At 36.6% G+C, this 22,464-nt stretch overlaps 1 protein-coding gene across 1 annotated transcript in view; it reads right to left on the bottom strand.

The window, feature by feature from the left end:
• Positions 1-343: 343 nt before the first annotated feature.
• Positions 344-22,464, bottom strand: part of SF3B1 (splicing factor 3b subunit 1) — a 23,298-nt gene continuing 1,177 nt past the window's right edge. Inside the window, exons 2-26 of the mRNA XM_009643528.2 lie at positions 18,741-18,771; positions 17,353-17,519; positions 15,923-16,024; positions 15,098-15,212; positions 13,184-13,263; positions 11,817-11,984; positions 11,430-11,664; positions 10,426-10,638; positions 9,910-10,031; positions 9,061-9,258; positions 8,868-8,969; positions 7,926-8,105; positions 7,397-7,483; positions 6,998-7,268; positions 6,584-6,729; positions 6,349-6,495; positions 6,064-6,189; positions 5,456-5,677; positions 5,023-5,205; positions 4,822-4,933; positions 4,615-4,735; positions 4,082-4,213; positions 2,934-3,206; positions 2,223-2,439; positions 344-923 (exon numbers count right to left, since the gene is read on the bottom strand). Coding sequence (XP_009641823.1) covers positions 765-923; positions 2,223-2,439; positions 2,934-3,206; positions 4,082-4,213; positions 4,615-4,735; positions 4,822-4,933; positions 5,023-5,205; positions 5,456-5,677; positions 6,064-6,189; positions 6,349-6,495; positions 6,584-6,729; positions 6,998-7,268; positions 7,397-7,483; positions 7,926-8,105; positions 8,868-8,969; positions 9,061-9,258; positions 9,910-10,031; positions 10,426-10,638; positions 11,430-11,664; positions 11,817-11,984; positions 13,184-13,263; positions 15,098-15,212; positions 15,923-16,024; positions 17,353-17,519; positions 18,741-18,771 — 3,909 coding nt within the window. The 3' untranslated portion in view covers positions 344-764. The remainder of the gene's footprint in view (positions 924-2,222; positions 2,440-2,933; positions 3,207-4,081; positions 4,214-4,614; positions 4,736-4,821; positions 4,934-5,022; positions 5,206-5,455; positions 5,678-6,063; positions 6,190-6,348; positions 6,496-6,583; positions 6,730-6,997; positions 7,269-7,396; positions 7,484-7,925; positions 8,106-8,867; positions 8,970-9,060; positions 9,259-9,909; positions 10,032-10,425; positions 10,639-11,429; positions 11,665-11,816; positions 11,985-13,183; positions 13,264-15,097; positions 15,213-15,922; positions 16,025-17,352; positions 17,520-18,740; positions 18,772-22,464) is intronic.

Here is a 22,464-nt window from a genome sequence, read left to right as displayed (position 1 = left end):
ACAGCCTACAAATATTATTTGGCTTTTTATACAGTCATACACGCTAAAGAACATACTAAAAACATGCTAAAATGGGATCAATATGCACAATTTGCACAACTGTTTTACAGGTACCATTTACAATAAACTGTTTAGCTTCTGAAAATTTAACAAGCTAATCCATCCCCACAACCAGAAGCAGTAAAAAGCAGCAATTAAATACTACTTTTTCCGTGAAAACAAGCTGCCACTACTACAACCATCAGCCAGACTACAGCTACATTATTGCATGACAAAGATACACACATTAACTACAGTTTGTATGTTTTTCTTATTTATTCAAAAGCTAGGGGATGACAAAAAGGGTTAAAATGTTTTATGCCACCTATTTATTACATGAACAAATACTTAATCCAAAGGGACTCATTTTACAAGCCTCTCTGTCCAAAAACCACACACAAATTAGTTTTTATACACAAATGTTTATTTCTCAAATAAACTTCCCCTTTAAACACAAGGAATGAAATCTAAATCTTCATAAAGATGAATCCAAACTGAAATCCCTCCAGTACATTGTAATCACTGTTTTCTTGGTCACTACTGGTTTTAACTGTTTAACATCAAAAAACAAGGACATATTTAAAAAATCATGCTACTCGATTCCTAGCTCTGCCTCTGACCAGCTCTATACTGATCTCCATTATTTTAAAATTTTACATCATCAAATCTGAAGCGTTTAATTGAAGAACAGCTGTGCATTAAACACAAACAACTGAACAAGAAGATTATAAGATGTAATCAAGTTCGTAACGAATATACGTGTTCTTTTCATCGTTATAGATTCTTGGATAATGTGCTATCAGAGCATCCTGCGATCCAATGTAGATTGAATTATAGATCTTCCAATAAACATCTCTGACTTTCCTGGCAGGGTGAAACAAACCCTAGAAAACAGACCAGAACAAAATTTATTAAAAGCTTACGGTCTAAATGTCTGTTATTGAATTTAATCAAGTTTTGCCCAATAAGCGTTTAAAAAAGCAATTATAGTAACTAACACCACTGGTAACAAAGAAGGTACACTGAATGTGTCATTCCCAATTTTTGTGACTATCTAAACTAGCAGGTAGTAACAAAGTATTATTTAGAGACAGATTTTCTAATATTTTTTTCTGCAGGGAGAAATTCCACTGAATGTATTTTTAGTTTTGTATTCTTTTAAAGTAAAAATTAAAAGCTGCTTCAGTCTATTGGTTGGAACTGAGTCTTATCTTTGGCTCTGCTAATTGTGATTTGTGCAGAGCGCTAGATAGGAATACACAAGATAAACTATTATTAAACCTAAAAAAATGAGCAGATGTGAAAGCTCTAGAAAAAAAGTTTCTATATAGTAAGAATATGTAAAGTAGTATTTGCAAAAAAATACACTGTATGAGACTTTTTTCACCCTCCCATTGATGTCAGTACCTTTATGCTGAGACCCCCTCATAAAAAAAAAAAAGCCACACAGTGAAATTCTGTATCGGCAAATAATTAATAAAATGCTGTCACATCTTCTCTACATTGATCTGCATTACATTCATCCTTGCTTCCCACCTGTTACGTGAGTTTAGATTCTATAGCCAATGCAGCAAGAACGGTTATGTGCAATTACACGGAAAAGGAGCCTTCACATTTTACCACCACATACACATTTACAGAAACTGAACTGACTAGTGTTGAGGTAATGGCATAAATTCTGATCAAAGCACAGTTTCTAGTGCTTCATTCTTACACAGTTTTCTGTGTCTTACTGTTGTTCTTGGCTAACGACAAATAATGGTGATATAATATTAAGCCTATCCTCTCGTTTATTTATCTCACTTGATACTTATTCTCATAACCTCTTGCACTATTAATATATTCCCCAGTCATTAGTGTCCTCAAAATTTGTGAGATGCTTCCATTTTACAAGTCAGAATGCCAGGCTATGTTAGCCAATTTATATTCTAAGTTACCTGCTAATTCTACTCAAGTTCCTTAGTGTAATCAGCTATCTTATGATACCAAAATCGCCGTTTACTGCTTATTTCAATTACTGAAATCCTGGGTACAGAATGCCATGTTTAAAGAACACTTTAAAGAGACAAAAAGCCACACTGTTCTCCTTTGCTGGAAATCATCTTCAGTTGACTTTTTTTGTCTCCTGGAGAGAAGTCCTGCCTGATAATTGCTGTCTCTGCTATCCCAGCATGAGGACATACCTGTAAACAATACTGCAACATTCTGCAGGGACCAATAGCAACTCTGAGGCCCTCCAGAGCCCCCATAACTGCCTGAATGACGTGAGGAGAGGTTTCAAACACATTAGGCCATACGTAATTTAACAAATGATTCAGAGAATCTTCACAGCCAAATCCATAAACACCAAGAGACATGTGTTGCACCACGGCGCTGGCTGTTTGTCTGTGTACAAGATCCCTGCAAAGAGAACAATGGTCTGTTAATAAATCATACTTAGAAGTGACATGATTGGACAAGCATAGTATTTCTTTTCAATAACACTTTTTTGAAAGCACTAATACACACTTTTAACCCATATTTACTGACAGCAAGAGGCAGAGTAACAAATAAAAAAAAAAAAATAAGTAAATTAAAAAAGACGGAGTTTTCTCATAAATTACTCCACTCTAATTCCATAGCAAAAGTATTAACAATAGAAATTATCCAAAGCAGTTTGAATATAAAAGTCTTGACTCACAATGTTTGTATCATTTTAATCTTCAAAAGTATCAGTAAAATAGGAGTATATAATCTGGTTTATTTGCAGAAAATGGCTTCCAGATTACCCTGGTCACTTAACATCTTTAGCAAACAAGGATACTATGTGTATTCGCTATCGTTAAGACCCAGCTATATACTTAAGCTATATGACTATGGCTAACTGTACCACAGATAGAAAGAAGTGCACTCACCTATCCATTAAAGCATCTTCAAGCAATGGTGTAACAGCATAAATGTAATCTTTTCCCATCTCTCCAATGTATTCAAACAGGAAAGAAAGAGATTTTAACACACCATTCTGGACATTCAGTTCTGGAACTCTGTATTCATTCATGAGTGCAGGCAGCACTGTGAAAGGTGAGCATGTTTCAGCCACGATAGCAATTGCTACTGTAGTACATACTCTGTTCTGCCTTTCCTGTACTTTCAAGTTATTTAGCAGTGTAGCCAATACATCGTGAGGTCTGGAAGAGATAACACAGGCATCCATGTCAATAGATTCAGTGAGGATTTGGATAAAATTAGTTGAGTTTCAAACAGCAAGTGGCAGAAAAGCATGGCTTTAGCCCTTAAAAAAAGTTTAGATAACTGGGAAACAACATAAACCATGAAACTGTAAAACAGCTTAAGCAACTGCACGATCTTAATTTCATAACCAACATTTTTACTACTTAGCTTTTTCCCTGCCTTCTGTTCTGCCTCTTGTAAAATCTGGAGGATAGCAGTAGCCCCCCTCCACCCCCCAATACTCTGATCCCACAGGTAATTACAAACTTGTACAAAACCATACACATTGACAGAGACAGGCAACGTCCCGTATAGATAAGCACAATTATGGCATTCCTTGACTGCTTGCTATATCTGCATTAAGTCAGTAATGGGTCACTTATTTAAGAATATGCATAAAGATAGGAATTGTGCTTCGTTCTACAATTGCTGACTTGCAGCGCCACCTTAGTGGGAAAAAATCCTTTGCAAATCAATAAAAGTATTGATTTGGGGAAAAGTAAGAGAAGAAAGATCTAGTATTTAAAGGAGAGGTCAGCAAAGAATACAGAGAGGGTCTGAATGTATATCACAGTATCAGAAAAACATGACACAAACAGCTCTTACTACCAAACTAAGACTCTAACCTTGCTAGTCTACAAATTTATTTCATAAGTGCAGCACCCCATGTTAATGAAGAATAGTATTCGCCTTCTACAAAATGAGTAAAGTCAAGTTCTACACATTTAACATGTTAAACAGAGAAGTTTGAATATTTCTCGCCAGAAAACTCACAATCATCACCATGTTAGGTAGCTGTGTGTAGAAGCGGGTAAGCATTAAGCCAACTTACCCAATAGCTTTCGCAATATAACCAAAGGTGTTCACTGTGGCTCTTCGGATAGCTTTCTTGTGAGCTTTTAATAATTCAAGCAGTTCAAAGCAGATCCTCATCCATTCTCTTGCAGAAACATATTCTGCACCTCTGAAAGAGAATAAAAAGAGTCACCTCTTCAGTGATGTTGGAAGTTTTTAAATAAAACCACATAAATTACAGCACCTATTCATTTGCTATCAGAGGGATACTGCTTAAGCAATTTCCTTAATTAGGTATCTGTTAACATTAGACCTTCACTGGTTAACAGTGTACTCAATTAACTATACTGTGTGCATTTTAAGTTTGCATAAATGGACACACTTCTTACAAAGCATTTGCAAAATAATGTAATTCAACACACCATCTGCTAAGTATCTCACCTTAAGCTTTATGAACATCAAGAGATAGGATAATAATTACCCAGGCGCCAAACCTGATACTCAACTTTAGCTTTTGCTACAGTAAGTGCCCACACAGACGATCAAATATTTTATCATGAGTCAGCTTACCGGTCTGCAATACGCCCAACAAGATCAATACAATTTTCCTGTACTTTCTCATGTCTGTTCTTCAAAATAGGTGTAAGCCGTGGCAGCAAATCTTTGATTGGTGGTGTCATCTTGTGCATACCTATTGAATTCAAAGAGGTGCATTTAGTTTTATAATGATTTTTTATTTTGCTCTTGAACAGGCACATCATCAATACACAAACATACCTATAACATTCACAATAGCCTTAAGCGCTCCAAGTATGCTGCCCAGTACTTCGGGATATTCTTCACCCAGGTACTCATACAACACAACACCCAAGTGTCCCATCAGTTTTTCCTACAACCAAGTAAAAAGATTTAGAAGTTACTTTTTCTCAGTACTATGACATATGACAGCAAATTTGGTAGGAGAAGTCAATACAGTACCTCTTGACAAGTCTTCATGACAACCGCAGTACGAGAGATCAGGTCAGCAGCCTGCTGCCTAACTTTAGCTGATTTGTTGTTCAAACGCCACAAAACTGTACCACAGATCTGTGGCAAGTAGGGTTTAACTCTTTTGCCTAGAGCATTAACCACTGTGCCAAAACCATTTAGCATCACAGAATCCTGGGTGTAGAAACAAAGGAAAAAAATCAGATCAACAGCAGCACTACATTTTAATTAAACTTGACACAATCTAAAATTGCTATTAGAATGCTAACATTCTAGAGCTTGTTTCCAGATTTCATTGACTAGAGCACTGACATCTAAAAAAAGGATTCTAAAAATCTAACTTAGAAGCATACATTTCTGTATAGCTAACACTGAGCTAGCTTACAATTAAAGTGAACCAAATACTAAAAACCCTTAGCCATACCTCTGTAGTCTGTTCCTGAAAGGCGTACAGGATACCATCAATAAGTTGTTCTTCCAGTTTATGATCAATGTCTGCTGCCCCCAGATTTCCCATTATCTTCTCAATTGTTTCCATGACCATTTTTCTGTACTGCTCAGCCTCATCTTTCAGATCATCCACAATTCTTGAAATAATTTCTGCTGCTCCAACTTTATTTGCCAGCTCCACAGTTGTATCAACCAACTGAAATATACAAACATTAAGTAAGCAAGCATTGTTAAAATCTACTTTCTACACCCTGAAAATAAATTTCCCTGGTCTGAAGAGGAGAAACACCATCATGCATGTTAAGCCCACTACAAACAACTCTTCTACCTTTAGAAATCATTTAATGTTTTAAGTAACACAAATGGGGTGCACTACCCCACCTTACAACTGACGTAGACTCATTTTCAGAGAAGTAAAATGTCTTGATAGCCTCCTAGGAACCTGTGAAACTTGCAGCTATGCAACTTCTAAATCATTAGTCCAAACAAAATTCAGTTTCAGGGCATAAAAGACACAGTTAAGCATCTAACATGAATTTTGTTCTACTGTAAATAATTTTCCAACTAAAAAACCCAAAATACCTGTCTGTAATTTCTTCTGTCCAATGCCATTCTGTGCTGCCAGAAGTGTTTGAAAAAAGGCGGCAAGATTTCTGTTTTAATGTAGTTTGCTTCAACACCATCCGTACCACAACACTGCTTTACCACCTGGCAGGAAATAAAAATCCAACAATTTTAATTCTGTGTAGAGTTTGGGGTTTCAAGGTGGGGTTTTTTGTTTTGATTTGGATTTGTTTTGTTTGTTTGGGTTTTTTTAAGAAAAATAAAACCATACATATTCAATATTAATGCTAAATTCTGACATACCTTCAACACAATTTTTTTCATCTCTTCATCAGGAGACTGGAACTCTCTGATAAGGATTAGCATGACTTCTCTGGTATAATAGTTTGCGTACTCAGCATCCATGAGTGGAATCAGGTAACCAATAGCCTTCAAAAACGCAGCCAAACCCTATTTAAATGCAGAAATAAATTTCTAATGAGTTACAAAAGACACATATCCATTTGCATTCAAACTAAAGAAAGTATTTTAGATATACCTTTCCTCTGTGTTGACGTATACCCTTCCATAAAGGCTTCAGAACAGAATCAAATGACTCAATACCATAGGGAGTAGCTGCCTCAGCCAAAGCAGCAATAGCCAAAGCACTGATGGTGCGAACTTTCTGCTGCTCATCCACCAGACCTGCAAGAGAACGGTGTTTATTACCACTTCTTGTACTACTTGTGACTTCAGTTCAAAATAGCAAAAATAGAGGGGCAGCATAACAGGGATTAACATTCTCAGGAAAGCTGAACCACTATTCCTCTTTCAGAGTTAGCTGAACTGTTTCTCAGTGTCAAAAGAACACACAAAACAAGGACCTTACTATCACTGTGTCTCACTGCCGTATGAAAAGTTTTCCAAATGTAAAGTAAATAAAAAAATCTTTGCCTGCGAAAGCAGAACTTACCATGTTCAATAATTTCAACCAAGCTCCTGAGATGAGGCAAGATAGCACAACCCATAAGAATAGCAATCTGCTGTACAATCTTGATGCCAGTATGCCTAGCCTGCCAGGATTTTTTGCTTTTACAGACAGCTTTCAAGAAGGGTAACAGAGAAGGAATGCCCAAAGCAGAGGCAACGACAGCAAAGGCTCGAGCTGTTGTATTTCGGACATATTCATCCATATTATCAATATCAGGTCGCATCGTGGAGATCATTGTTGCCAAACCAGCAGCCTAAAGGGAAAACATAGAAAACATACCAAGTGGATTTATGAACAGCACAGTTAATTCTTCTGCTATGCCTCTAGACATGCAGTTATATGTAAGCAAACTTGGTGTCTTAATGAAGGATGGAACTTTACCTTAGCCAAGTTTGAAATAATTTCTCTGCCTTCCACTCTAGCATAGTAGTCTTCATCAATCAGCAGTGGCTCAATGACAACAAGGATCTGAAAAAGATGAACAAATTAATATTTCTTTTCATTAATACTTTTAGTAGTATTTCTGGCCCTACTAGATTCCATGAAACGAAGATGATTCCATGTACCCAAGCCTAAACCTTTATGATAACCAGAAAAAATTTAAATCTATTACACTTTTTTACAGCCCATTGTCTCTAAAAGGTCTGGCGATAATACCTAGATCAAACAAGATCCTCTTCCCACCCCCACAAGTGTGCACATATTATTTTCACATCATGCCTTAATACTATAAAGCCCACATTTCAATCACACAACAAGAACTTAAGTGTGGCTTAAGAAGAAATATGAAAAACAATTCTGTTTAAAAAAAAAATCATCATCCTCTTCTGATATGCAAACAAAATACACACTTCTCCCAGCAGTGATCAGAGAAAGGAAATGAAAGATGAAATAGTAAACTGCAACAGACCTTGTGTACATATGGTCGGACCAAGTCATCCAGTTTGTAAAGAATTCTGTCGATGACTTTGACAAGCAAGTGACGCTCCTGATCTTCAAGTGTTGGTGACATCAGCAGAGGCAGAATCTGATTAAACAATGGCCCTGCTCCAAATTCTCGAGCTTTATCAGTAATTTGTCGCAATGCAGCCTAAACAAAACCAAACAGCCTATCAGTTAAACTAAGGAAACAACACTGAACAATTACAAAACGGGTAGATATTAACCAAGTTAAAACATAGTTCACTGTAACCACAGGCTTCAAAATACTTGCTTCTACCACTGCAAAACTCTACTTCAAACAATTTTATGCTGATCTGTTTAAAAATGAATGCGTGAAGAGAAACACCCTTATGTCAGCTCCCAGATGTTCAATTTTCAGGAAAAGCAAGCTCCTGGTCTAATACCAAGAATGGCTCCATCTGAAAAGTAGCTTATACAGCAGTTACTTGCATCTAGGCAGCTTGATGCTACGGCCAATTTAGAGCAAAACTGTGCAGAAAAGACTGCTGACATATTGCATAACGTGTAAGGCGGAAACTTAATTTAAGAGCTACACTACTAATTTAAATGTAAAAAGCAAAATCCAGAAAATTACAAAGCCCTGTAAGCAAAAAGCATTTTAAATCTAGTTTCTAATAATTGTTAAAAAAAAAATATCAAATTAATATATTTTATAAGCCAGATACTATTTACTGGCTGACATTACTGTACAAAGAGCAGCAATACTAAGTTACATTGAATGACAAACAAAAAGCCCCACAGATATAGAAGAGGAAGAAAGCACTAAACCAATACCAAAGTTCAGAAGATTATCTTAAAGAGAATCCTGTGGACAACTGAAACTAAACCTGAAAACAAATGCAGATCTTTGAAAAATGAAATTGCATAAATGCATCTGACAGTGCAATACCTTTCTCATGGGAGGTGTGCCATTCTTTATTTTCAGAAGTAATTTCATTATTTTTCTCTCCTTCTGTTCTTCTGGACTCAGAGTTGATTCATCAACATCAACCTACAAATAATTCCAGACAAATAAATAGGCATTGCTACATATTCAAAAGAAATCAGGAAATTTTAATCAGCATGAGTGAAATCTCATTTACCAGCAGTTTATCAAAGTATTGGATATCATCTGGTTTTAAGAAGGGAAGATTGCCAGATGGCTGATCATTAACACTTTTCATAGTCCGGTCTTCTGTCTGCATGTGGAATCCAGTCATACCACCCAATGGTGTTGGAGTTGCTGTAAGCTTACGAGCTGGAGTGCGAATAGGTACATAACCAGCTGGTGGGGGAAGAACCTACAGAAGAAAGAACAAAATTTATCTTACCACAACAGATATAAAAAGAGGAAGGCATAAAATACAAAACATTACTAAACTTATATGTTCCTTTTTATTTGTCTGGGGATTTGTGCAAGTGTTATTGCATTATTAGATCCCACGTTCACAGCAATACAAACAAATTCACCATGAGTTTTTATTTGTGCTTATCCTGTATTGACGGTATTTCAGAAAAAAGCCCACCTCCACTACTGAGAGCTTACATAATACACTTTGAAGTCTCTTTCCTGAATAATACTCTGAAGTACTAAAGAAGCACTTCAGTATCTGTAGCAACACAGCGTACTCACCGACTTCAAATTTGTGACTCTCTCCTATTTTTCTACATCTAATCAGTCCATTCAGAGCTCAATTCTGGCCTTGACAGGCATTTCCCAACATTGAGAAGCAGAATAATGACTGGCCTTTGAGATCACCTTTAGTTCTCCCTTTCTAATGGATTTACAATAAATCAGTAACCAAACAGAACAAATATCTACAATCAATAATCAATACTTAATTGTGAAATGTTCTACTTCTGAGACAACTCTGTTAAAAAACCAAAACAAAACCCAAAAAAACCAAACCCAAACCATCATGATCTGCTGTATTTTAATCCAGATGAATTACCTTATACCCTTCTGGAAACATAGCATCCAATTCTTCATCAGAAAGTGGTCTGTTTCTCTCATCAATTTCCCTTTCCCAACGCCAAGCCTGAAGCTGTTCAGGAGTCATGCTCATAATATGACCTATGTTTAAATTAAAAAAAAGAAAAGAAAAAAAAAATAAAAAAGAAGTCTTCTGTATGCAGATGACTTATTTATTTAACCATTAAATGCTCTCTTGAGCCAAAGTTTCCATACCACTTGAAAACGGTAGCCAGTAAGACGACAAATTTTAGAGAGCCTTTTATCAGTTTTTACCAACTAAATTGAACATGAACAGACATATAACCTTACTCGTGACTCCCCTCCAGAACAGAGTTTCTGTGGGCATTAAAAATGGCAAATTGAGCATATACTGACTGCTTTCATACAGGCAGGAGAACATGTTAGGCAGAAGTCTATTTCAAAATACAATATAAAGGTAAATGCTTCATTTCCACAAAAGAAAGCGAAGCCTTAGAGAATGGACTGGGCTTACCTGGTGTAGGAGTTGCCATGTTCATAGCTGGTGTACCAATGGGTGTTTTGCCAGGTGTCAGAACAGGAGTGCTGCCACCCATCTGGCTAGCAGGTGTTTCATCCCATCGTGACTTTCTTTTACTTGCTCCTGGGGTTGGTGTCTCACCAATGGAGTCACCACCTCTATCTGTGCGAGGCGTCTCAGCCCACCCACTGCCATGTCCCGGAGTATCTAAGGAAAAACAAAACAATTTTTGCAGAAAGATGAACAGTATGTACTCCAAGTACATATCAATATCCAAACCCATTTTCAATATCTTGTCCTCACATCTACACAGATCATCAAGATTCAAATAAAGAAATACACTAGATAAAAAGTAAAGACTACTTTGGTGAATATTGAAAAACACAGGCATTACACTAAAAACATCCAACAAAGAACTTCTTTTTATGAAAAAGGCATGTCATCATCTTGCTGAATCTTAGCATAAATAGATAAAATTCTAGAAAATACAACAGAACTCAGATATTCTAGAAATTGGACAAAGGTTTCCATGTACTCCCTTGATAAAAGTATTAAGGAATAACGGTGTTTCACTGTTCTCCGACACATGAGCCTAACTCAAATTAGGCAGGTGGGATAAATGCTTCCAAAACTTGTTTTAGCACTAACCTCTTCAAAAAACTTAAACAGTTCAAAACCACACACAAATGTATCACAAAAAGCAGTTCAATGTGAGCTCCTTCACTATGTCCTTTACACATTAAAATCCCAACCTGAAGCAGTTATTAGATATACCACAAGCTTTGATTCCATTTTTGAGCTGAGGTGCTTTCACAAGCACGAGTTAAGCTAACAGGCAGAACTCAGTGCTACAAACTCAGACAAACACATCACTTCACATAAGCCACTAGGTGTCAGAATATAGTCACTTCTTGCCTGACTTCCAAATCTGTTTACTTAAGGTGAAAAAATTCTAGACAGCCATTCAAAACATGTGCTTTCCAGTCTGCCATAAATACCTCTTTCTGTTTTAGGTGTTTCATCCCATCGATTTTTACGTGCACTGGAAGTGGCACCTCCATGGCCTGGTGTTGCGTGACCAGGTGTGTCCCGTCCGGGTGTCGCAGCTCCTGCTGGTGTATGACTGGGAGTTGGATCCCAGATTTTTGAGCCTGGGGTGGCACCAGGAGTTTCACTACCCTTTGCACGGCCTGGAGTTTCATCCCAGCGCAGAGATGGTGTATGTCCAGGAGTCTATACAACAAAAAACCGAGTATTAATATCCCTCATACTATACAGTAAAAGACTGCTAGTTACTCTTTTTTAGTAAAGAAATTCTGAAATTCAAGAGGATTAACGTTAATAATGTCTTCTGAAGATAAGCTGATGAACACTAGGATTCTCACCTCTGCTTGATCCCAACTGGATAATTTTTTAGGTGTAGCACCAGGAGTCTGATCGGCTGTCTGATCCCAACGCCGTTTGCGTTTTGAAGGTGGCTGAGATGCAGCTCCATTGACGACTTTAAGCTCTCCAGCTTTAGCTTTTTCAGCTAGTTGTTGCCTAATTTCCCTCTGTTCAAGGGCACAATAAGATAAAAGAAACAGATGTCTTAAGAAGGCCTCTTCAGATTGTATCTTTAAAAGAGATTTTCACCTGTGTCATAGCTTTTTACAGTTTTTTGAGGTTTTGCTAAAGTAACATGCTACTAGGTACTGTTTTAATTTTAAATTCATTCTCTTTTCAAATTCTTCTACACTGATGGAGCAGCTATGTGTTTGGAGGGGCTGTTTTTAAATTGATTTCTTATAAAAGCCATTATTACCACAAATGCAAACACATGGAAAATTAGGAGTCCTATCAGTTTCTGTCACCTATATGTACACCTTAAAGTCATTACACAGCTGTTTCAACCAAGTTCCACTTCAGTAAATTAAAGGTGGATGGCTTAGAAAACGTGCTCAAGTGAGATATATCCCATGGCATAAAAAAGCCCTGAAATTCTTATTTATAATTTTGAGATTACATTGTTAAAAACAGCACAGTAACCCAGACTGTTTTGCACATATCAATGGTTACATGAACAGTAAGATTGTCCAAATCATGAACTAATTCCTCAACTAAGGTAAGTCAAGTAGGGTAAATCAACAGAGGTCACTGGAGCTATAAGATCTTCCTCCAATTAACAAGATAACACTGTAGGTATTACACAAGAAATTTGGTTGTATTACCAATATCTTCTTACCTATTAAAACAAAATTTTTAATAGCCATGAATAAAGCATGTACTTTTCATTTTTTTTTTTAATATTTAAAACTAAACATCAACATTACACCAGTTCTCAGTACTACAACATCTGTTGTAAGTGCTTCAACAAAAGCCTTTCAAAACCTTTGTGGATTTCCTTTACAGAGCTCACAAAACCAAACATCTCTGACACTGAATACCCCTCAGTGACTGTTAGTTTTTGTCTCTCATCCTCTGAAAGAAAATAAACAACAAAAAGTCTAAGTGCTATACAAAAATCCAGATTAAAATATACTGAGATTATTTCTCGCTCCATTGTTTAGGTATTATATAGAACAGATGCTTTTCAAAACTTTCATCTTTAAATTCTACTGACTTTCACCACGTGAAGAACAGGATTTTCCAAAGAAAACAACTTAAGTCAAGACAAAACATCAACAGAATTTCCATTCCCACTTCCTTAACACGCTTTCAAAGGCTGTAAAATGAAACCAAGTTCAAGTGGAAAAGCCTCTCCTCCACATACCTCTTCTTTTGTTAAATGCTGTTCACGCATAACATCCATGTATGTTCTGGCATTCATTTTAGGATCTGGTGTCTTCCCTCCTGCGGAAGAGAACAGCAACAGGAATGGAGCACAATGAGTACAGGATAAGCAGAAACTATTGACTTTTTCTACTGTCCTGCTCTAACATTACATTATTCCATGATCATTTAATTTTACTTTTTGATTGAAAATCTTTAAAATTACATGTATCTTACGTTTATTCAGTTTGCTGATCAATTTAACCTGTTTGAACACAAACATAACTACTGCAGTTTCAAGCAAATATTTTAAAGCCGATATAAATGATAAAATGACAACACAGTTAAGAGTCTTCAGAAGTGATGGGTTCCTGGGTTGCTAATCCGGAATACGTACACTTTCGTGCCTTTGTCTCCATCAGCAGTTCTGACTTCAAGCAGCAGAATAGAAGCCTAGAAAATTATCTCTTTACCATTAGTAACACTTTGGAAAGATATTTATATTCAAAACATTACCTTGTGTAAGCTGTTAAATCCTACTTGTTATCTAACTATAAATAACTATTGCATACCTAAGTAATGTTTAAAATGTTTTATCATAAAGACCCATTTATAAGTTTGACAAATCTGGACACATCTCCCAGATCTTCTAGTGTCATATTGTAAAAGGGCTTCATTAAAAAAAAACAAAACAAAAAACCCCAAAACACTATTTGACACCTACCCCATCTTTTCTTCTCAAGGTACAATTGTGATTGGGAGCTGAATGCAATACAGTACATATACCACCACAACGATACTCACAGGTAATGGGTTTTGTATACCATATGCTGTTTTATGCTGTGTATCTTGCGTTATTTAAACGTTTAAATACTTTACAAGAAGCCCAACTTTATAAAAATGAGACTTGTCAAGAAAAACACTTTTCTTTAAGAAAAATGTGCAGATTTGCTATACAAGTGGTATAGCATTATAATTTAGGGAAAAAAATAAACTTCTTAAACATTTCTATGCTGAAGATCATTGCCCAATTGGCTGTGTCATTCTGACACTAGCTTTGATAGGACTTTCCTTTGGAATACTTTTTCACCATAATCTACACAGGATGTGTTGAACTGCACCCTTAAGAATGCAGACAGGACTGGCATATAGCAGTACTGCTGTAGGAAAGAAATTAAGGACAGTTAGTATGGGCCTGTGAATTCTGACAATACATGTTTATATCAATTACAATTAAGCAAGTAAAATAATTAATATCCCTATTAATTCATGCAGGCTGAAATTCTCATTTGTAAAACCTGCAAAATAGCTACTAATTTTAAGCCAACAGGCACCTTATTGCCACACGTGAAACTCACTCACCTGAAGAAAATTTCTGTCAGACCCACTAAATACCCCTTTTCCTGACTTGCATTCTAAAATTATCAGAACAGACTTGAACTACTAATAGTATCAAAGTCTTATATATGCTTTTGTTTCTTTTAGCTATACCACCTAAGATTACATAGGATGGTAAGAATGAGGTGCTCTATTTTGAGAACTAGCATTTCAAAAGCAGTATCCCTGTAAATCTACTGACTTGGAATGAAAACTTTCACGGTACTGAAAGAATTTGAGCACTCAATACACAAGTTGTTCAAAGTATAATGCACAACCCAAAACAAAAAGAAAAGAGAAACCTTTAACCCTTTGTGTTTCTATGGCAATGGCTCATTATTTTCTTGTCCTTCTACCTGGAAAGAAAACTTGTATTATAAAGATGAAGAATATGGCATCTAGGTTTCAACCAAATCTATGAAAAGGGGATGCTTAAAACAAAACTAAGTTTATAAGCATGCCAACAGAAATCAAAGGGCTAAAGACAATTAAAGACAACGAATTTCATAAAGGGTATAGAAAAGTCAAAATAAATTACCATCTGCAAAAGGATCAAGACGCTCAGGGGAAATTATCATCATCCGCCTGTGCTTTTTGTACTCATCTTCCCGATCTGCAATCTTTTGAGGACGGTGTTCTGCAAAAGGATCATACTAAAAACCGAAAAAAACTTGTTAGTCACATATGTATGAAGAACAATATGAAAAGTGTCTGGTGACCATAAGCAAGTTTGTATTCATTTTCAGTATTACTAAAAAGGCCTACCTTATTTTTCATCTCAACTATGCAGGAATGTCAAAACACTATGCTAATACAAATTTTATTTCTGTAGCTGGAATGTTATTTTCTTTTAACACAGAATTTCTTATGAAATAACTTTGGACAAAAAATTGCCATTTTAGGAAGTTTATTCACCTGTTACCAAAGCATTTCATGCTGTCAACCTTTCCCTTTCTTTTTGCATGGGGACTTAATGCTACATCGTATGCTTTTAAGTTTCAGAGAAAAATACTCCAGGAACATAAAACCTAAGTGATTACATTTTCTTTACAAAAACAGAAGTATAAAGGACATAAAGTTTTCCAGTTATTTTCATTTTTTAAGTATCTGACCTACCCAAAAGCATTTTTAGTAGTTCAGTGTATATGCCCACATTGCCTTTACATGCAGAAGCGCCGGTTTTTATCACCCTGTGGAATTCTAAACTAAAGCAGTAACAAGCTTACAACAAAATTAAAATAACCATAGCCTTTTACATACGTCTTGTATTTCCAGAAGATAAGACCTGGTCTCAAAAAACTTTAACACTTCTTTCTGCTAATACCTACAACAGTATTTTATTATGCCTTCAATTAAGATGTACCTGTTCAGTAGACTGTGGTATGTCATTAAGCAATGCCACTGGAGCATGGTACCCAGGCTTCTTCTGGCCAAGCAAACTTGTAGAAGGGTAGTCATCATCATCCTGTCAGTAAAAAGACATGGCAAAATTGTCATGTTGATATTATATTTAGATAAAATAATGACAAATTTACATACTGTGGTCATAGAAAATATGAAAATGGACAACTAGAATAGTTAATTCCAAATTTTAGCAAGCTTTTTCATATAGGTTGGTTTTATTATTCCCAAACTGCTGAATCGGATAAACCTACACACATCATGAAAAATATAACTTCTCCTCTACAAGACTCAAGTATTCTGCAATATGCTACATTTAATCAGGTATGCTGTCTACACTAGTTATACAAAAAGTCTGTATTTCATATTAGCACTATTGATATAGTTCCCTAGTTGGCATGTGAAAACTAGTGCACAGAAATTCAAACCATTTTTTCTTAAAATCCAGGTAGATATAGAACAAAACTTCAGTAAATAACTCCATTAAAAAAGCTTCAGAAACAGTGAAAATTCAGAAATACATTAATGTTAATTTAGCTCTATCTTCTCAATCACAATGGCAACAACAAGTAATCAGAATGTGCAAGATGCTTTTGCTATCTGTTTCATCATATTAGTAGCCAGTTTCTGTGCAATAATTCACAGCAATCTGAAAGAAAAACTGCTGTTAAAACTATGAACTGATTTCAGTGAGACCCTGTAATGGAAATTTTTAATTAAGGAATCCTTAGAAGTCTACAAACGACACATAGTACATCACTAAAAAAAAATATATCAACCAGTGCTAAACTGAACATCACAATCTTCCTTCCTCTTAAAAATGTAATTCTTTCAGTGCAATACGTAGTTGCCTACGTATTAATGGTCAGAACTGTAGTTTCTGACTGCTCCTGCAACTGAAAACATGGTCAAATGTTTAACATTAGAAATTAAACTAATCTTACAAGCAGGATACATAAAGAGAGTGTATTACAGTGAAAAAAACAATTCTCAAAAATTGCTCTGAAATTTGAAATGAAGTAGAAATAGAAATCTTAAAGAGTCACTTAAATTTGTTGGCCCAAGTTTTATTAGATTTTTTTTTTTCACCATAATTTTTCATCTTGGCAGCAGAACAAAGTTCATTATTCCAGTCAAGGCTAACACTGATTAAGTACCAGGCCACAACTTTTTAGCTTCTGCTTGAGCCTACATGACTTCCAAAGCACAATTCACGAAGTATAAGCCAGATTTAGAACTTATGAGCTTCCCAGATGAGACATATTTGGTCGAGTACAGCTTTAATGACAATAACTGCTTTTACGTCAGCAACTGCTATTAAAAATTACTCAAAATTAATTCAAAAATAGTTAGAATGCATGCCCTAACCGAACAAATACATAAATCACTTACATCTTCCAATTCAGTTGCTGCAATAGAAGTGACATAGCCAGCAAACCTGCTGTCACTGCCACCATAGATTTCTTGATCATAATATCCTGTGGAGTCAAGGCCTACTCCTTGTGCTTCATCGAGAGCAGGCTTTTTTCCTTGAATTTCTCGAATTTGTGCTTCAATATCTAGGGTAAAGACACACACACAAAAAAATCAGGTCTTTTTACACACACAACATGTAATACTCATGTTAATACGTACAGCAAACTGAGTTTTTCACCCAATGTCAATTCTTGTCTCTAAATAAATAAATAAATATGACACATAAAACTATAAAATCATGATGTTTATAAGCAGCTTTTCCTTAAGTTGTATTATCCAGCACAGCCTACTTCAATCGTATGGCCTAAAGCAAAGTATTCATACCCACTGTTAATGTATCTCATCTTCCCACAGTGATCGCAGAGAAGGTAATTTATGCGACAGTAATATTTCTCAACACTACACTATCACAACACTTTCTCAATGAATGTAATCCTCTCATTAAAAAAAGCCTTTCAAACTGTTATCATCAATTAACAAACTAATTTTGCTAATTTAAACAAATCTGTTCAAAAGAGTTACTGCATGAGTTGTCTCAGAAGTCCCTTCCAACCTCAGCGAATCCATGATTCGTCCTCTCTCATCAGAAGTGGTATTGCCCGCCACATTAACTTGATGAGGGAAATTTGCCAATTTAAAAAAGCTACAGGAAATTCTATTCACAAATAATCTTGACTATTCACTAGGTTTTTTTACTGTTGTTGCTCACTTCTCTTTTTCAGGATGAATAAATTTCACAAGGTTTTCCCACTGAGGTACCTTGCAAAAGACACTACACTACAACGTCTGCTAGCAAAGCTGGCAAAAATTAAGATTAGAATACTTTAAAAAAAAAAAAAACAAAAAAACCGCAAGATCACTGTTAATCCAAATTATTGAACCTGAGACATAAATGGGCCCGTCGGGAGGGTGGTTTTGGTGGTTGGTGGTTTTTTTGTTTGTTTGGTTGGTTTTTTTACGATTGAAAGACTGCAGATCAGAATTGCTTAGTTTAAAAGTTTAAACTGTCAGCCCTGTAAACTTCAAGACTTAAAGTCAAGGCTGGGTCCTTTTCTTATCACAAACTGCCACTAATAAAAAAAAAAAAAAAAAAAAAAAAAAAACAAAAACAAACCAACACTGTAAGCCAAATTATGCCTCCTGTACGAAGGCATGTTTTTTTAGAAGTAACTGACTGAATATGTAGTTTTACCTGACAAATCTTTGCTATATAGCTATGAGTGAAAACAGCAGGATTAAGTGTTCATGTACAGCCTGCAGGACTAGCTGTTAGTAACACTGACTTCACTGTAAGCACAATAAACCTGACAGCAAATCTGCAATTCCTGCAGTGGTCTAGTGGGGAAAGAAAGAAACAGCAGAGTTTCTAAACTCATGGAGAGTCCCATGCACAGAAGATACATCACAGTAGCTGATGAGGAGAATCTTGCTGCAGCCAGTTAAGGGCTTCCATCAAACTTTTGCAGGTATCTAGAACAGGGTAATTTGGACAGTTACCTCTGTGTTACAGAAATTCATGGTATCTGCCTTGAACTCATGAGAAGCTGAAACCTGACAAAAGCCTTATAGCGCTGGCTATGATCAGTGGCTGATTCCTGCCCCTGAGTACATCCACATCCCCCTAAAATACTGCACAGCATAGGGGATTGCAGCGAGTCCAGAACTTGAGACATGTTGCTCCCCAATACGTTACTTCCTGGACAAACAGCAGAAAGAAACTACTGCTGAATTAGGGATCCCTGTCTTGCCCACAGAGATCTCTGATCATCTTCAGAGGCATACCACATGTATCCTGTTTAACAGTGTCACCTTGAGGTATTCCATTTTTGTGACATCGCCCTACGACATGGTTAAGGAACTTACGACAACTCAAATACTTTTCTCACAGATTTTTTAGTTATTTCTGTTTCTTCCAAAGAGCAGATCAAGTTTCTGATTCCTTTTGCAGCCTGGTGCAATGCAGCGCTGGGGTGGTGAAAGGGAATACCTGCAGCTTCCATTGCTACCAAGGACAACACTACTGGCACCGAGTGCTTTTACAGTACAATGACACTGTTTCTTATTTCTGAAGAGCAGTTACTAGAACACACTGCCTCTTTAGTAGCATATTAAGTCCTGATTGTGCATCCATCTCTGTAACCAACTTCAACACAAAAATGCCTACAGATCTTGCCCACAATGCAAAAGCCTTTCCACCATCTGTCCACTGAATCAACCTCACCATATAGCTCAGGCAAATAAAGCACCAGTAAGCACCCTGCCATGCAGGATGGGCTCCCACCACCACTAGCATCAACAGAGTCTATTAAAACAATTATGGGATTTCTGCAGCAAAAGCGTTAATACAAAAATATCTTCCTATTAATAGTTCTTACCAATGCTTTACATACTAAGGCCTTGTTCTCTTATTTTATTTTTAAAATAGCTATATTTACTGAATAGGGTACAACTTCTCCTTTAAATTACAATGAATACAACTTTGCAGACTAAGGAGCATTCTCATTTTCTTACGGCAAAACCTACTGGGTTATCTATACTACAGAAGAAAGTCTGTATAGGGTCTATAGGGTTAGCAAACCCCCAGTTACGGTCACCATAATTTTCAACCAGTGTCATGCAGTCCCTAAGTGCTAGTTTAAATGAAGCACCCAGTTGACACACCACAAACCCCCTTGAAGCCAGAAGGTCTAAAAGGCCTGCAGCCAGAGGGAACCTGATTGCCCATTTAGAAAGCATCACACATTTAGCTGGAAAAGACTATTTTGACATTACAGATGTGTTTACCTTCCTCCATCTAACTGGCACTTTCCTGAAAAAGCTCACACCCTATTTAACAAAGCACTTGAATACAAATAAAATTAAGAAAGAGTAACCACAGCTTAAAAACACATTGTGTAAAGCAAAGTACTTGTTTGACAATTTAGTCAACCAGGACATAAACAGAAAGAAACTTCAGACAGAGAAACAGCAAAGGGAGTGGGATTTGGAAAAAAAAAAAAGGGGGGGGGGGGGGGGATGGATAACATCCTACTGATCATTTCTTTTTCTGTATTTTACTCTATTTAGTATATTTTGGTATTTTAAAAGAAGTAACTTTAACATGCACAGTTGATTTGAAACATACCATAAATGTTTAATATTATTAAAGTCAATGTATCTTAATTCAAAGTCACTGAAAATCTAGCTCACAGCCAGATCATGACAGCTTTTCTCAAAATACATACTCCATTACCATACATGTTGTACTATGTGCAACATTTGGAGCATAAGACATTATTCAGCATGAAAAAGAGAGATAAATCAGACCCTGTTTTGAAGAAGCATTTTACAGCGTAAATAGTTTCTATGTTTTCATGCCTTATCACATTTTTGCACATTTAGCTGGCCCTGTGCAGCTTTATTTCTAGCTACTTTAGCACTCCCATAGATGTTAGGTCTCTCTATTACATTTGGAGTTCTCGTTGTTCTTTTCTGAGCGAGAAAAAAATGATGCAAATTAAAACCTACCCTCGACAGTATTTATTGAGGCTTTATAAGCTGCCATTTAAAACTTTACTTTTCAGACTAAAACAGAGAGTTCCCCTCTTAAGCTGTGTAACTGAAACAATCTCAAACTGGTTTGAGAGCTCTTTCAAGTTGTGTCTTAACACATCAATCAACAAGTATTTAACAGTACAGAGATGTGAAAAATCTTCTAAGGCAATTTAGTAACAAACTAAAAAAAAATTTTGGAAAAAAGTAAAATAGGATAGAACTCAGAAGAAAAATAATCAAGCTGCTTAGCTAATACTTCCATGTTGGGAAAAGCAGCATTACATGATCATACCCAGTTAAACATTTTTTTACTTAACTATCTACAGCCCCTCAGAAAACCTGCTCTGAAACAACACTAATCAAAGCACATGCAACTGGAAGCGTGTCAATGTCTCCATTAAATTCAATGGACCACCATTTGCTTCAATAAATAAAAAATTTAAGTTAAAAAACAACAGCAATTCTACTATTTTATTATTAAAAGCTCTTTAGGCAGAGCACTGTGACAGGTAATGCCTGGCTAGTATCTCACACAAGCCTTATGCATATCACAGCCCATAAATAAAAGAAATTCTGCAATTCTATAAAAATGTTCTAGAATGCTAAAAAAAATCAAATCAAATGAAATTTAAAAAAAAAAAAGTGAGGAAAACAGTTTCCGCTTTTCTTCATCCATAAACTCAAATTAGGTTTGCAGTGTTAAAGATGTTAACCTCACTTCCGCGGGAGATGATGCCTCTCCATTTGTAAAGTTTTTGCAAAAGTGCAAAACTTACCTCCCCCAAAGGTAACGAATACCTGGGCGCCCGGCCTACCTCACAGTGTACAACCACTGTCCAGAGGTAGTTTTTGATTAGTGAATTACAGGTGCAAATTAACATAAAGCACAGCAGATCCCTATCATACACACAACACGAGTAAAAACCCAAAAGCAAAAACACAGAAGCAGTACAATTCTAAAAATTATTCTTCCTCGCCTGAAGATATTTAAGAGCAGGGTAAGCCACAGACACTGTCCAAGAAGAAAGCTTTGATTCATGCTGTAAAGAGGTGGAAGCAGTAGCAAACACAGCCACATAGCACCTCCGAAAACACCACCACACTGCCCATGAAAGCCCTCACTCATTAAACCGCTCATAGACCAGTTTCCCTACGTAAACACCCAGCCGGCAGGAAGCCTGCGTGCTAAAACAGCAGTTGAAACGCTTCAGACCTCACGCTGTTTTTTTCTCCTTCGGGGCATTTTTCTCAGTAAGCACCACGTCGACGCGATGCTTAGCAACAACCGCCTGGGCCATGCTGGCTTTCAGCGGGTAACACCCGCTCACCCTCCCTCTCTCAGGCCTCCTGTTCACTGCGGACCCAGGTGGGTCAAGAGAATAAACGTGCGCTACTGACATTTATGATGCGAAAACTGAGGAGGCGTGCGGCGCGATTTGTACCGAGCGCCGGGAGGGGGCCCGGGCCGGGGAGGTGCGCGCAGTGATGGGGAGC

The sequence above is a fragment of the Egretta garzetta genome, unplaced genomic scaffold (genome assembly GCF_000687185.1).
Source record: "Egretta garzetta isolate BGI_Z169 unplaced genomic scaffold, ASM68718v1 scaffold297, whole genome shotgun sequence".
Taxonomy (NCBI): Eukaryota; Metazoa; Chordata; class Aves; order Pelecaniformes; family Ardeidae; genus Egretta; species Egretta garzetta.
This window is presented reverse-complemented; position numbering and strand designations above follow the sequence as displayed.